Here is a 16,613-nt window from a genome sequence, read left to right as displayed (position 1 = left end):
TCAAAGATAGCGGGTGCTAGAATGAACACTATATAAAATATGGAGCAAAATAATCATGACTCACATACAGACAACAGAAACATTGTAATAAATTAAGTCCGGTCCATGTATTTTTTCATCCCATCCACAAGCACACCAAGTGAGGCAGCCAGGTTCTGTGAACTACAAATGTCACACATGGGAAAATAGACACGTGTGTTGATACATGTATGACATATACACTGACAAATACTCCAATACCTTAAACTTAATTACTATGATTTTTACAGAAAAAAAAAAAAAAAAAAAAAAAAAGCGATCCAATGTAAAGAGTATAAGATAAGTAGGGATTAAAAAAAGAAATCATATTTGCAAGTAACGTATCATGGTGAAAGTGACCACTACTGGAGATCTAAAATCATGTTACCAGGAATTATTTTTCAGTCTTTTTTGACTGCCAAGTTTTTCACTAAATCGTACAGACATAAAATTCCACTGTATACACAATTATGCAGTATTAACTGCATTGTAACATTCCGCCAAGATTGTGTTTCAAAGTGTATAGAGCTCCATTTGTCAAGATTCTAAATCATTTAGTCTCATTGTACTCATTTTGAATAAAAATTCTATGTTCTTTTATTTTCTCCATAATTTCAGACATTTGCTAAGCATTATTTCTATAAAAGGGAATTTCTTCCCAACACTGTTGCAGGCGTTAACACAAATATGTTGCACTTATAGGGGGTACATTAATTAAAGCTTTTAAAACAGGAGGCTATGTTGCCTATACCAACCAATAAGATTATGCCTATCTTTCTAGGATGCAATAGAGAAATGATAGACAGAATCTGACTGGTTGCTATGGGCAACATCACTTTTTCATCTTTAGTAAATTTACCCCACAGACTGCTTTGCTTTCACCCTTCGGTCCAGTTCAACCTAAACCAGGTGAATGGGGTGTAAGTCCAGAGACGGATAGCAATTCCACCAGAATAAGCCTACCAACCTTTTCTGTTTAACAAAGATGTTTAGGAGATAAGTAATATCCTTAAACGTACCTCCAAGCTATCTGTTGCAGGAACCCTTGACTAACTAGTACCCCCTTTTCAACCAGCCTAAAAACTTGGGTTTTTTGCCTGGAGGACCCAGGACTCTGGTCAGTGTAAACTGCTACAAAAAAAAAAAAAACGGTCTAGTGAACAAAAATGCATTTATATGCTTTGTCTATGATCACTTGCAACCTCAATATTATGCTATGTTTACACTGGCCGTGTGAAATACCCGGCTTTTACCAGACATTTTAATGCCAGGGATTGCAGAGATGGACCTCAATGCCAAGGCAAATTCCCGGGGTAGCATGTCGACCTGGTAATTTGCCTTTTAACACAGCTTCTTCTCCCCGGAGTTAAGAACTGCCTTCTCACCTCACTCCCTCCCTCTCTTCCACATCATCTTACCCCTGGCATAGCATGTAGCTCCTTGGCAATGAGCAGGCTATCCCCAAAGCAGCAAGAATTTACCCCTGGCAGAGCATGTTAACCCCTGGCATCAAGCATGAAACACATAGCAATGAGCATGTAGGTAGCGGAACTTATGTGGCATTATATGTAATTATGGCATGTGGTATTATACGATATAGGCATTACAGTGTGTGGCATATTGTGTACTGAGCATTACGATGTTTGGTATAAATGTGTAATGGACATTACGGCGTGTGGTATAGGTAATGGGCATCAATATTTTTTTTGGGTGCGCACTGTCCCTATTATTAGAATATCTGGCTCCTACATTTTCATCCTGGCTCCTAGATTTTAAAGAAATTTGCAGAGATAAAATAATCTAAGTTGTTGTGTGCCTAGGCTAGCTAAAACAAAAACAATTTTAAAAACAGAACAAGGTAAGTTCGGCAGCAGTACAGGATGCTGGACAAACGTGGAATTTTTTTTGTTAAGGGGCAATAACTTACAAGGCAAAACTATGCCTTGTAAGTGATTGCTCCTTTAAAAAAACATCCAAGTCCGGAAGGCCGCTGGACTCAGGCAGCATTAAGACCAGGACATACAGTGCACTTGTTAAGTAAATTATGTAAAAATCAGCAATTCTGAATGAATTAACACTCACTTCTGATGAATTGTTTCCCTGTTGCATGTTAAGCTTTCTTCTTAAAAGGAAGATCTCAAACATTAATCTCTGGTGCTCCCTCTTTAAATGAAGGATAAGATCTTGTGCTTGTCTACACTTGGATTTTTCGGCTTCGAGAGCTTGAGCAAGAGCTTGGTTATTAGCTTGAAAGCTCTGTACTGTTGCAGCGCCATTGTCTGTAGAAAGGAGATAGAAGCATTAACAAAGGTAAATATTGCAAGAGTATCTCTATAAATTCAATTGGATGAGTCTCTTACTGATTATCTTTGCTTTTGTAGCTAATCCCTTTTTGACTGTGGCCACCTTTGCTAGTTTTCTTATTCGCTTCTCTTTCATACGTTCCTTTATGTCTTCAAGGCTGTCCTGAAAGGTCTTTTTAAGACATCTTTCTTTTGCCATCTTTCCAGAGGCTCGGTGCACTGTAACAGCAAAGAGAAAATACAGGTCAAGTAGTAGCTCACAGAATACATCATGTGCTGTCCAACATAACTACAATCTTACTAAATAAACACAATTGTGACATACTAAAAATACCATATCCATCCCAAATGACATAATATAAATGAATGGTTTTATTTCGTTTTCCTCTGTTCTGGTACCTAGTAGCTGAAACAAAGCACTTCTACGTGAGTTTTCATGACATTTACTTCTCAGAATTATTGGCCAGGGAAGCGCAACCAAGGGAACTCACAAGCAAACACATCCAGTCCCAAAACACTCAACTCTAAACAGAATAATTGATGACATCCATGGTAAACCAACTCAACGCCATGCTGTCCAACTATTGACTCAAACAGCGATTGTGACTGACAATTTGTCTCGTGGGGGCAACAGCAATTTCCGAGCGTGTTCTAAGCGATCTCACTAGACTGCTTAGAAAATGTCCCTACATCGCGCCCTGTTTAGGGGCATAGCGATAGCCCAGCTAATAATATCACGCTGGATATTAATCTCCTAATCACTGAGCAGGGTCAGTGTTCTCACTAGAGAACACTGGCCCTGAAAGATCGTTCAGCACACAGCGCTGATACATCGCTGTGCGCTGAGGAATCTTACTGAGCGTTTTGAGCGATCTAGCATCACTCAGAACGCTCAGCAACTTGCTATTTGTGGAGGCCACATCAGTCAGCTGGCTCTATGGCAAGGGCACTTATGTAAACAGAACAAGGGAAATATGTAAGAGACCGGTATCTTCAGTTTATGGTGGTAAAGTAATTGTTGAAGAATAGTGTGTAACATTATCTGTGGTGTCAACCCTGAGGGGAAAGGCTATGCAATTAGTCTTGCTAGCATCGAAAATCAGGGGTTAACAAGTGGGAACTCACCTATTCAACAGATTATCCCCAAATTTTATTGGCCCAAGGTGGTATGTAGTTCATTGTATAAAACCTAGATCTAGTTTTTCAGTATAAATACATACAAAAGTGGTTTGAAAAGTGCAAATTAAATGGATTCTATAAGTAAATTACAGAATTCCACATTTAATGTTTTTGAATGCTACAATCTATTCAGGCTGTAACACTTGCTACCAGTACAATGGATTCTACTGTCAAATTAAAGGTCCAGGGTGTATGGTGAGTGATGATGGGGAAAATCACTAGGCTGAAAATCGCTCAGAGTGTCTGGACCTTAACTATGGACCTGAACTGTGTTAACTTTAGCCATGGTGAAATGGTGTACAATGCATCCCGCTTAAATAAATAACACACTACATACTATGACAAGGACATTTTGCATTTCATTGTAAGCTCCCTCAAAGAGTACACTTTCTACTTTGTCAACAAGACCTTCTTTTATGTATGACATTGCCCTAAATGTCCAGGGGTGTTGATCAGTTGGTCACCAGCAAGTTGTTAAGACAGTCATTAGGTCGACATGTGTCTAGGTTGACATGCAGGAAGGTCGACATGAGTAGGTCGTCAGGGTCATTAGGTTGACATGGGGTTTTTCACCGGAATGTCGACATGGACACAGGTTAAAGTGCATCGCGTGTGCTCGCCATGCTATTTTATCCTCCCACCACGCCCTAGTGGATGGCAGGGCATGAAATACCGCCTGTCGGCACATGTCAGCTCGAAAAACCCCATGTCGACCTTTTGATTGTCAACCTAACTCATGTCGACCTAGTGACTGTCTAACAACTTGCTGGTGACCCAATGACCGTATCCCATGTCGAGAGCTGCAGACTGCAGTTGCCCTTCACATATTCATAATTAAATTGCAAGAACAGTTACATAGAACTATAATCAGTTCTATAAGAATTCTGTTAAACATATGCAAAGATTGTCATAAGGCAATGAAGCAGCAGGTACAGCAAGAGGACTGCATGAGTGGGATATCAATTTTACTTTAGCATTACCTGGAGGCATCAAATTATATGGGTGTGGTACAGGGGTCCAACAGTCGAGATCCCGACAGTTATTAGCTCGAAGTCAGGATCCCGACTGGCCGGAACCAGACAGCATTGTGAGCGCAACTAAGACCCTTGCGGTCGTGGACCCCCACTAGGGAAAATAGCAGACGGCCGTCCGGAACCCGGCTGTCTGTTTTGACAGTTGGGATCCCGACGTCTGGTAAATGCCTGTCGGGACCACATCCGGCACCCAAATTATATTACCCCATAAATTTTCATTATTTGTTTTTAATTCGAAGGAGAAAGTCTGGATACACATTATAATCTGTCCAATCTTCCTGGTTGGTGCAGAAATCTGGTAATAATTTCAACAAATGACAATCAACCATTTGCTCCCAAATGCTAGAAAACAGTGATTCTGATAAATTGGTTAGATTACAGGGATTAAACAATTTTTTTCAAAATGACCATGTTTCCTGTTTGCCAGGGTGTGGGAGCAAATGGTCAAATGCTCTAAAACAATGGTCGCCAACCCGTTGCTTGCGAGCTACTGGTAGCTTGCGGTAGTGATCTGGGTGGCTCGACCACACTGCAGCCGACCGCCCGCCTGTCTCTCCATGCGCCACCGCTTCCATCCCAAGGAGAGGAGAGCGCATTGCGCATCTCTCCTTCCCCTCACTGTGACGTCAGCCAATCAGAGCTCCCGGGCCGGCAGCCAACAGGCGCCGGCCCGCAAGCTTTGATTAGCAGATGGCCTAGTCACAGTGACACAGTGAGGGAAGAGGAGAGACGCACAATGTGCTGTGCTCTCCTCCCCTCAGGGAAGCAGCGGTGGCGGACACCAGACTCTCCTCTCCCAAGCACCAGCGACAACGGTGAGTTGTGCTGCTGGGAAATTATGGCACAATGAGGGCATATGTTTCAGGCACTGTGGGGGCATACCTGGCACCATGAGGGGCATACTTGGCACTATTGGGGCCATATGTGTATTTGGCACTGCACTATAAGGGGCATATGTGTATCACACCACCTACGGCCGCACCCCATGTGGCTACACCTTTTTTGGCGCGCATAGTACCGCAAAAGTATTTAGAATGGCACCACAATATGGGGCATTATCTGCCACTGCTGGGGGACATTGTGTTTCTGGCATTATTGCGGGTATTGTGTAACTGGCACTGCTGGTGGTGTGTGTATATATGGCACAGCGTCTATTCAGAGAGGCTGGGAGCATGGTCAGCAGCTCTCAGAGCACTAACCATACCCCCATAGGGGAAAAAATGGGGATGTGGCCTCGCAAGAGTACCACGATAGTAGGTCACGCCCCCTAACTTCTCCTCTGTCTCCAGTGTTGGGAGGTATGTATGCGAAGAATTGGACATTGCAGTGTGTGGCATATTGTGTCTGGGGCATTACAGTGTGTGGCATAATGTGTAAAGGGCATTTTTAGATTATTACGCAGATTTCTTTTGTTTTGTTTTTATTTAGTAGCTTTTCAGGCGGTTTATTTGGTTTTAAGTAGCTCAAGCCCCAAAGCAGGTTGGAGACCACTGCTCTAAACCATTACCAGATTTTCACTCTAACCAGAAAGATTGGACAGATAATTTTCATCCAGCTTTATACTGGTTTCATTATCTGTATAAAATCAGAGGGAAAAAAAAAAAGATCCTACACTGGATCTATTATCTGAATAATTAGTCCTGTTGAGTTTCCATGATGAAATGGGTATCTGAAGCCTCTGCTGGCAAAATTCCCAATCTAAAGACCTCCATATATTGGAGCCTGTGCCATGGTTTGGGTGAACGGACATGAAATGACCCAACAGTGGTTTTAATGGAACTGTCCCACAATCCGTGGCTTCAGGAATCAAGAACAAGTGAATACAATAACCTCCTACATCATTTTGAAAGGAATTAAAAGTTCTCGATTTTTTTTTTTTTTAAACACTATTTCGACTTATCAAGCCAGATAAATTGTTCAAAAAGTGTTTTCCCCCTGGATCCAATCTGCGATCTCATGCGCATCGGACCTAGAGATAACCATGGCTACCACAAGGATTTGTCTGATCCTCTGGCAGTTAATGACATAGCATAGTATACATCATATGCGAAAGGAATGCATATGGTGTATCATATACAAACCTGCATCTCGCTGGCACGGTATCACATGCGATTACTTGCAGTAGCGTATGGGGGCCTTAACATGGAGCTGACCTGCTGCAGAAATGCATCTTTAAAATATAGCAAAGCTGTGCATATGTACTGATCCTTCCTAACAAAGGGCTACACAGATAGAAAACTGGGAAACTTACTACGGCAAAGTCCCATACACACTAGATGAGACAGTAAAAAATATGGCTCAGAAGAGCCCTTCTGAGCTATATCATTAACCATCTCATGACCTCTATGGTGTACACAGAATATCGTTAATGATGCGGGATCACGCACACCGTTGAATACCCTCTCCCCACCCTTTTTCCCTCTGGTGCCATAGCACCCTTCCCAGCAGGCATTGGCAAGTGTGTATGCACTTCCCAAAGTCAGCACCTCACCAGGTATGTATATATGTTCTCATGTAGTGCAGCAAATTCCACTGCACAGAATGATATGTGTGTATACATAGAGATGTACAAAGCCAGACCTCGCAACAACTGGGGGGGGTCAAAGGGGACAGACGTCCCGGGCCCTGATGATCTGAGGGGCTCCAAAAGTGGCCCCCCACTCAGTTATCAGACTTCACTCCGGGCAGGGGGAGCTGGAGCAGGGAGCTTTGCTTTCAGTGCTGCAAGGAAAAAAAAAGCCCATACAATGAATGGACAGCCAGTGATTGGCTGAGCGCGCTCTCAGCCAATCAAAGGCTGCCCATTCATTGTATGTTTTTTTTTTTCTTGCAGCACACCACTGACAGCTCCCTGCTCCCCCTGCCAAGCTCTCTGTTACCCTAGCCAGCATCCGCCGCCTCTGTGCCCCCCGCCAGCCACCTTGCAGCGTCCCCTGCCCGGCTGCACATTAGATTTAGCAAGTCGTACGTGCAGCCGGTCCGACCTCCCGACTCTGATCCAATACGCACGGGACCGCGCATCGAGTCGGACCCGGTGTCTAGACCTGCGATTTGGCCCGTTTTCACTGATCGATCCATCTGAATCTGGTGAAATCTTGACCAAATTGCATAGTGTATGGGGGCCTTAAGGGTTATGCCACAGGGTACGTGGGTTACTCACTAGCAGCAACAGATTAGCCTGCGGTGGTGGAGGGTAATGGAGCGTGTCAGAGTGGTACAGCATAGGCCGCAGCGTGAGAGTGTTTTAGTGATAGAGGCGCCACAGGGTGAGTGAGCGGAGGTAGTGCGTCAGTGTTAAGGGCCCCTTACACTTGTGAGATTTTGTGAGATTTCATCCAATTTGAGTCAATTTATCTGATGAGATCTGATGTGCCGTCTGACAAAATCTTATGTGCCTGATGTGTAGGACACAATCCACAATCCTGTGCCATTGAGTATAACCAAGAGATTGGAAGAGATTGAACCTCCTGCACATAGGATAAATCTCGAGTCAATCAGGTTCAATTTGTTGAGACAATAAGTTGACAAGTGTAAGGGGGCCTTTACATAGCCCAGATCGCAGATTGATGGGGTGCATCAGTGTTAGATAGCCAAGGTCGCAGGGTGAGGGGGTGAATCAGTGATAACCAGGCGGCAGGGTGAGGGAGTGCATCAGTGTGATATAACGCAGGGTGAGGAAGCGCGTTGGTGTATTAGAACACAAGCTGCAGGGGGAGGTGGAGTGTGATATAGTGCAGGGTGAGGGAGTGCATCCAGCTTCTGTCCCAGCAGGAGAGGGGGTTGATAGCGTTTGATGGTGGTGGGGGGTGATTCGGGGCCCTAAGATTTGTTGCCGGCCCTGTACATAGCATCCCAGAGTTCACTGTAGACATCATGACACGCTAGTCTGTATCATACTGACCAACAGTAATACACGGCGGCACGGCTATGGCAGCGATATAATGGCAGTAACACACACAGTAAGACCGGAGTAGTAAGCCGCCTGTGCTGCAGCAAAGACTACGGGTCGGCTGTAGGCAGCAGGCACGGGCGTGTGCAGCATTGTCGCGGCACCGTTATACTCTACCACTGTCCCTGTATCACATTACCTGCCCCACGTCCCCCGCCCGGCGCTAGTGCTCAGTCTCCTCACACCACAGATGAAAAAGCCGCTGGCTGTACCTCAGTAACACAGTACACACAGCACAACGAAGCCAGTATACAGACGTCAGTTCAAACTCACGGCGCCGTGCTTTGTGATTGGCCAGATAAGCAAGGTCACGTGATCGGAACAAAGGAAATGATCCACATTTGATCCGGAAGTTATTTTATGAGGGTTGTCATCATCTGGAGCCATGTTTGTTGTGGAACGGTTAGACTCTGTGCTAGGGACAGTCATCGACGCGCTCACAGTCGATGGTCAACAACTTAGTTAATATGTGAAACCATCGATCGTTTCACCCATTTAAAGGTCATCTAGGGTCTTTCAGTGAATGTCCCACGACCACGGTAGGGATGGCCATCGTTGCCATTGCCATCGATGGTTGGCATCGATGGCAATTCGGCAACTGGCCATCGATGGTGCTAAACTATGCAATGGATGACCATCGATATTTTTACATATCGATGGTCATCCATTGTGTTTGATTGATTGGCCTCTCGGCCAATCAAAACACGGGTGTGGGGCTTCGCGGGTGTCGGGGTAGGAGCTATGCTCCGTGTCCCGGCACTTTAGGGAAAAAGCAAAAACGAAACTATTCGTTTAAGCTTTACATCGATGGTGGGAAACCATCTGGTTCTCCCCCATCGATGGCAAAACTATTCGACATCGGCCATAAACCATCGATGATTTCTAATCATCGATGGCCGATGGCCATCCCTAGGCCACGGTCCAATCACTTGCCTGGTGGCGGATCTTCACGGGTGTTAAGGGCGTAGCAATGCTCGTGTTCGGCACCTTTCAAAAAAAACGTTTATTCTGTGTCATTGATGGAGGGAAACCATCTACTTCTCTACCATCGATACAAAAACATTCAACATCAGCCATAAACCATTACCTATTGTGAATCATCGATGGCTGATGGCAATCCCATGTTGTGCTCTATGTACATTTATACATTGTAAGGTGGTAAGTTGGAGTGGAAATGCGATCATGGTGGGGTTTCCCTAAATAGAGTTGTCTTGTACCACACTGTACATGTCCTATACTGATATGTGTTTGTATTCGCTACCACGTGATATGTACCAAGAGATATGTGCCAATTCACTGTTGACATAATAATACTCTTCTATTGCGTGTGCAAGGGCAGATTGGGAACTAAAAATTGCACTGGAAAATGTTTAACAAATCAAATATAGGCAGAACCAACACCAAAATAGGTGGGATTTATATCACTACACCCAACTTGCCTACTTTTGAAAAACTAAACTGCACTAAACATTTGCCTATCCTCCGCTACCCACAACCCTGCGGTGGACAGCCTGCCATTTATGAACGCGCACATGCGCAGTCTGGATTTTAATGGAGGGGTTCCAGAAACAGCAACCATCAAATGATTTCCTCCCCGCTCACAAGCTGTGAATGGATGTTTATACATTTGCACACATGTGGGGGAACAGCGTTTGTGCGGGCGGTGTTTAAAGCCTGTGTTCGCATGGGGTCTGATGTTTGCGATATGCACATGCACATTTCTGCAGATGTACATACGCAGGATGCGTGCACCCAACAAAGCGCAGGGGGGGGGGGGGGGGGTGCCGGGCAGCCTCACCATATGGGATCGCCCCGCGTTTCATGGGCGTACCCATGAGAACGTTGGGTGTTCACCATGCTAATGAGGCCATGAAGTGGGGGAGGGGGGCAGCTGGCATCCTGTGATGTCAGCTGCCCGCCCATCTCCTTCCCAGCGTGCACACATATGTAAAGTTGCTCAGCGCAGCCTTACATATGCTGGCAGGGCCAGATTAAACGTTCGGGGAGGTCCGGATTACTTTAGACAGGGGGGCCCCCTCCCACTTGTCATTACTGGTGGCAAACTGCACGGGAGAATATTACACTGTCAAAACACAGAGAAAAGGCAGTATAAACTTGGTCATTGGGTAACTGCAGGGGGGATTAATATATATATACTGTATATGTTAGTGGATTGGTGTGTGGCGCCACTTGTGAGTCTCTAAATGGTGTATATGACAGTACATATATCAACACCCCTTACTTCCAAGGGTGTCAGCTATCCCTTAAATATAAAAAGTAATGGTAAGTTACTTGTAGTGAAAAGATATTTAGTGCAGGATAAGGGTTCAGCGACAAATAGTGTTATAACCAAGGACACATATAGGTATATATATAGAGCAATGAATTAATTGTTAATGACCATAATTCATAAAAATATATGGTACTTGTGAGTTATCTGGGCGTCCGATTTTTTGATTGTATGCCTTAAGTTAAGGCATACAATCAGATGCGATGCGATACGATATCGCATCGCATCGCATCGCATGCGACCATCGGATGCGATGACCCGATTTTTCCATAGGAATCAATGTTAAAATGGACTGAGTCCATTTTAACATGGAATTCAATGGGAAAAAGGGGTCCTTTTCATACCCCTACTATCCAAGTGGGCATGGAGTTGGATATAAACCTGTGGCGAGCGTAGCGAGCCACCGAGCCCGAAGCGTGGCGAGCGAAGCGAGCCCCGCGAGGGGACGGTATTCCGTGTCCCCTCGCGGGGCTCGCTACGCTCGCCACGCTTCGGGCTCGGTGGCTCGCTACGCTCGCCACAGGTTTATATCCAACTCCATGCCCACTTGGATAGTAGGGGTATGAAAAGGACCCCTTTTTCCCATTGAATTCCATGTTAAAATGGACTCAGTCCATTTTAACATTGATTCCTATGGAAAAATCGGGTCATCGCATCGCATCGCATCGCATCCGATGGTCGCATGCGATGCGATGCGATGTCCCGATCCGACCCGATTTAAAAATCGGACGCCCGGATAACTCACAAGTACCAAATATATATATTTATTTTAGATCAAATTAGTTAAAAATAACAATAGCAATATATCAGGAGTACAAAAAGTAGAAAAAAAAAATATATATATTTTTTAAATTGTATGTATAGTGGATAAAAAGGTAGTCTTATCTTTATATTCCTGGATGGAGGCAAAGTTTCCAACGCGTTTTGTCTCTCAGACTTTATCAAGGGATGATGGCAAGTGAGACTGAGTCTGTATTTATACCCGATATGAGAGGGTAAGTAGTTGTGACATAATTTCCTGTCACGTGTTAGGGCAATTAATTACTTTTAGAACAAATAGCAGAAAATAAAATGTTTTAAAATACTCAAAAGGTGTTGCTAGGTGTTACATAGAAAGCTGGATTAAGTCGTTTGTGTTCATTGATTGTGTTTGTGCCTTCTCCTTTTGCAGGTTGGCCAGGCATTTGTCTGTCACTATGTTGTGGCGGCGGCCATTTTATTAAGGTCGCAGATCGGCATACAATATAAAACAAAAAAGAGGCAGTATTTAGTTCCATATATTAAAGACAGCTAATATAAAAGTGCGAGTGCTACTAGAGTTTATATGAGTATATTTACATGCAATTTGCTAAAGATAAAAAGAGGAATTATTTATTTCCAAATATAGGAAATATCGGTACTTGTTTAGTTTCACGGCGGCAGCGCGAGACGCTGTAGCTTGAATATTGGCAGCTTGCCAGACTGCCTTAAGCTACGCTTGTAGCGTAGTGACTGTTTGAATTCTGTCAGCTTGCCAGCTGCCTAGCCACCTTACGTTATCAGGCTACTTGTTCAGTTTCAGGGCGGCAGCGCGTGCCGCCTTACACTGACTTCTCTGTGGCAGCCCAGCGCTGCTACCCCTAACCTCCTGTCAAGTGAGCGCTTCTCACAGCGCTTGTGCCCGCATGATATCCCCTCTTCTGTGGAGAGGGGATCATGAGGACGCCGGCGGAGAGGTGCTCCATCTTTGTGATACGTTGGTGCGTCTGAGATGCTCCAGCGGTGGCAGCACGAGCCCGCTATAGCACCACGCATGCAATACCCCGCAATCTCACCCGGCAACTACCAGGAGGCAGGATCATATAAGATACATTGTATGCTGTCTTTTGCATACAATGTATCTCATGCAATCCTAGAAGGGGCTACGGGCTGTAACAAATATTCATGGCACCCTGTAGGATCTGCGAATGTGAGGCGCACGGGAATACGCCTCACATCGTAATCGCAAGTAAATGCCATGCGATGTGACACTTTTTATGCGATCTGTCAGAGCAATGCGTCTGAATCGCATGGAAAGTGGCCATATAACACTAATGGATGGGGGCTTTAAACATTTGCATTCTGCAAATCAGAATGCTGACAGCCAGTCACTGTATTTAAGCATGTAAAGAGATGGTGCAGGACAACATCTCTCTATACATGTTACATCAGGATTAAGTTGGTTGACAATCATTAGGTCGACATGGGGATAGTTCGACATGGTTCAAGGTCGACATGGGTTTAGGTCGACAGGTCATTAGGTCGACACAAGCATTAGGTCGATAGTGTCTAGGTCGACAGTCTAAAGGTTGACATGGGGTTTTTCACAGTTTTTTGAGCCAACATGTGCCGACAGGCGGTATTTCATGCCCTAACATCCACTAGAGCATGGTGGGAGAATAAAATAGTGTGCCGAGCGTAGAGAGGCACCGTGCCCGAAGCGTTGCAAGCTGTGTCAAGATTCAGGTCAAAAGTGAAAAAAACCATGTTGACCTTTTGACTGTTGACCTAGACACTGTCAACCTAATGCTTTTGTCCACCTATTGACCTGTCGACCTAGACCCATGTTGACCTTGTCCCATGTCCACCTATAACCATGTTGACCTAGAACCATGTCAACCTAATGATGTCGACCTAATGACTGTCGACCAACTTGCTGTAGACCAAACGATCCCAACCCTTTACATCTGCCCCACCTGCAGTGCACATGGTTTTGAGAATAAATTTGTACTGCGATCAGATCTGAATATGTGTATAGCCTATCAGTGTTGGAAACAGAGCCAGGATGTGTGTTCCTCATTGTTTGGAGGTTGTCACCAAGGTGACTGTGGAGGTCACCAAAAGAGAACCAAAGAGGATAGCAGCAATGACAGTAGAACCTATTTGTCCTTGATTTGATGCCTTCTGCTGTATGTTATAGATATAACACTGACTAGTGTGTGGTCAATGACAAAGGAATTAAATGTTCCCACCAAGTTACAGAGAGCATGAAAACACCAACTAGCAATTGTTAATGACTTCATGGCAATAACTGCATTAGTAATTTGTCTCATAAGAATCAAGTGACAGCAAATACATTACATTAACAATACACTATTAGTCAGAGAAAGCCCCAGGCAGTACATCTGGTACATTTGTCGTAATAATGTAAAAACAGAAATGAAGACTAAAAGTTTTAATTGACTATTGGAATTGAAAAGAAACCTTGGGAAATTTACCTTAGATATACATAGTTTTTATTTTAAAAATAGTTTTATAGTTTCCTATAAATACTTTGGTAAACTTTAAAGCATAAGACGATGGTCACTCTTGCATATTGCCACAGTTCAATTGATTAACGTACTGTAAGGCAAGTATTCAATGCCCGGGGCGAGCGGTGACAGCGAGCAGGGCTGCCTGCTTGCTGTCATCACTCACCCCCACAGTATTCAACTGACCCCCCTAATACGCTGATTCCCCCTCGCTACGTTTGGGAGCCAGGGGGAATCAGCGTATTTTGCTGTGTAAAATGCAGCTGATTCGCTGCATTAGCCACAGGTTTCACTGTTTGGGGGAATCCTCGCCGTCCTGTGACAGCGAGGATTCCCCCGAAATTTTGAATATGGCGATCAGCCGGCGAGGGGTTTAAAAAGCGAGTATTGCTGGTTTTCTGCGATCCTCGCTGTTTAACCCCCTTGCCGGCTGTGGCGTGCTGCATTGAATACGGGCCTAAGTGTGAACTACTGGTTTGTTGGCCAAGCAAAATAAAACATCTGTCCCTTAAGGTGCCCATACATGTTGCGTTTTTCGGGTGTGATGTGATGCGATGCGTGCTCCCGTGCACAGCACAGAAAGTCTGTACAGAAAGTTAGGGTGCCCATACACATTACAATTATTGCATACAATATTGTATACAATATCGCATCTCATCGATTTTCGGTTTTGCAATGAGATCTAGTACAAAAAGTATGTGCAGCACATACCTTTTGTACTAGATCTCATCTCATCGCAAAACCGAGATGCGATGAGATGCGATATTGTATACAATATTGTATGCAATAATTGTAACGTGTATGGGCACCTTTAGTACTAGATTGCATCGTATCTAGTACAAAAAGCACGTCGCTGTAGCACATTGTATACTTTTTGTACTAGATACAATGCAATCTAGTACTAAAAGCATGGAGTTCATTGCACTGTGCATGGGCACATTTAGCATTGATACAACCGGCCCCATAGAAGCCAACGTTTTCAGTTAAATTATCGGGTTATCAGCAAAGCATATTTTAGACATGAGATAATGGCCCTTATTCTGATCAGTGCGGCCGGATCCGAACATGCGGACAGGACCGTGCGTGCGAAACCCCGCCTTCCATACGGATCGCCAACTCCGTCCGTACGCGGTAAGAAGCTGTCCGAACGGACGGCACGTGTATTTTTCATGGAATACGCCTCCTCCATCTCAGGGAACCTCCCCCATCATTCGATGGTCGCAGACCATCGAATGCAGGACCAAGTGGTCCACCAGCTCCCGCAACCTCAGACCACACGGACATTTTTCCGTGCAAAAGCAGGGATCTGGGCGGGCAGCTGACATCCGGTGATGTCATATGTCCGCCCCCTACACGTGCGTCACGGCCGCATTACCATACGTACGCCCAGTGTTTGCATGGGAACGCCCATGAAACGCGGGGCGTACGCATATGGTAATGAGCCCAATAGCCTTCACGCCCCTCTCCACCCCCTGTTCGGAGTGTTCACATTTCATGCGGGATTTGGCCGTACGCCCCGCTCGCACATGCGCAGAGACGCCTCTGCACATGCGCAGACACAAAACATCAGCGGCACGAACGCACGCGGATATTACCGCACCAACCAGAATAAGGGACAATGTTTGTTTTATTCACCAAGAGAAGTGAAAAACATAAAAAGCTGTTTTTACGATAGTATTGAAAAGTTTTGCAAGTCCTACGGTTTAGCAAACCTCATTTTTGACTAAATTGCTCCTCAGTTAAATTTACTGTCATGCTTTGTATATATATACACTGTAGCATACTTTTTTGTTTTTAAATATTGTTCTTAACATTATACCCCTTTCACATCGCACTTTTAAAACGGTAAATTGCCGTTTTTTTCCCTTTTTAAAACGTTTAAGCCTGCACTGTGAATGCACCACAGCCGATTTACCGTTTAAAGTTAACTGGCATTTCGAACCGTGTAAAAAGCAGAGTCCTACACGGTTCCTTGCCGTTTTTTGTGCAATGTGAATGTGTACATCACAGTGCAGGCTTAAACGTTTTAAAAAGGGAAAAAAAGACGGACGCTTGAGCCTCACAGGGATGCAGAGATTGTGAGAACACGGGATCCTCAGCTTTTAGCCTCAGCTTTTTTTTAGGTAGCTACACGGACGAGTGTGTCTGTGAGCCGGCGAAAGAACTCTTAGCCGGGTATTACACTAAAAAAAAATCCCCAGAAACGAGCTCCAGAGCGGAGCAACAGTAACCCAGCAGAAATTGCACAAGCGACCCCTTACCTCGGAGCCGGGCGTCCGTGACAAGCGGAGGCTGCAGGTTGAGGTGGGACGCAGTGCAGACGCTGCCACGGGAGCGGCGAAGGAAGGAGGAGGCATCTGGCACAGACGCGCGCGGCTGGACTGGAGAGGCGCCGGAGCAGCTGTACGCCGGCAGAAGTAAGGCGAACTGTCCCTACCTCGGAGCCGGGCTTCTTGCGGTAAGCTGAAGCTGCAGGTTGAGGAGGGACACGGAGCCCACGCCTATCAGAGAAAGCAACAGATACCAGGTGTCGGACAGTGGAGAAGTGGTTGTCCTGGCTCAGGGTGGATG

The 16,613-nt window shown here is 45.0% G+C and overlaps 1 protein-coding gene across 3 annotated transcripts in view; it reads right to left on the bottom strand.

Moving 5' to 3' along the window:
* Positions 1-8,800, bottom strand: part of SGO1 (shugoshin 1) — a 31,142-nt gene extending 22,342 nt beyond the window's left edge. Inside the window, exons 1-3 of one of the 3 annotated variants that reach the window (XM_083188750.1) lie at positions 8,696-8,800; positions 2,379-2,540; positions 2,101-2,297 (exon numbers count right to left, since the gene is read on the bottom strand). In XM_083188750.1, the coding sequence (XP_083044876.1) occupies positions 2,101-2,297; positions 2,379-2,520 (339 nt within the window). In that variant the 5' untranslated portion in view covers positions 2,521-2,540; positions 8,696-8,800. Of the gene's footprint in view, positions 1-2,100; positions 2,298-2,378; positions 2,541-8,622 lie in introns of all 3 variants that reach the window. The other 2 variants (XM_083188751.1, XM_083188749.1) reach the window with 2 other exon arrangements.
* Positions 8,801-16,613: the final 7,813 nt, after the last annotated feature.

The sequence above is a fragment of the Crinia signifera genome, chromosome 5 (assembly GCF_055691185.1).
Source record: "Crinia signifera chromosome 5, ASM5569118v1, whole genome shotgun sequence".
Lineage (NCBI taxonomy): Eukaryota > Metazoa > Chordata > Amphibia > Anura > Myobatrachidae > Crinia > Crinia signifera.
Note: the sequence above shows the minus strand (reverse complement) of the source record. Positions and strands in the feature narration are given on the sequence as shown.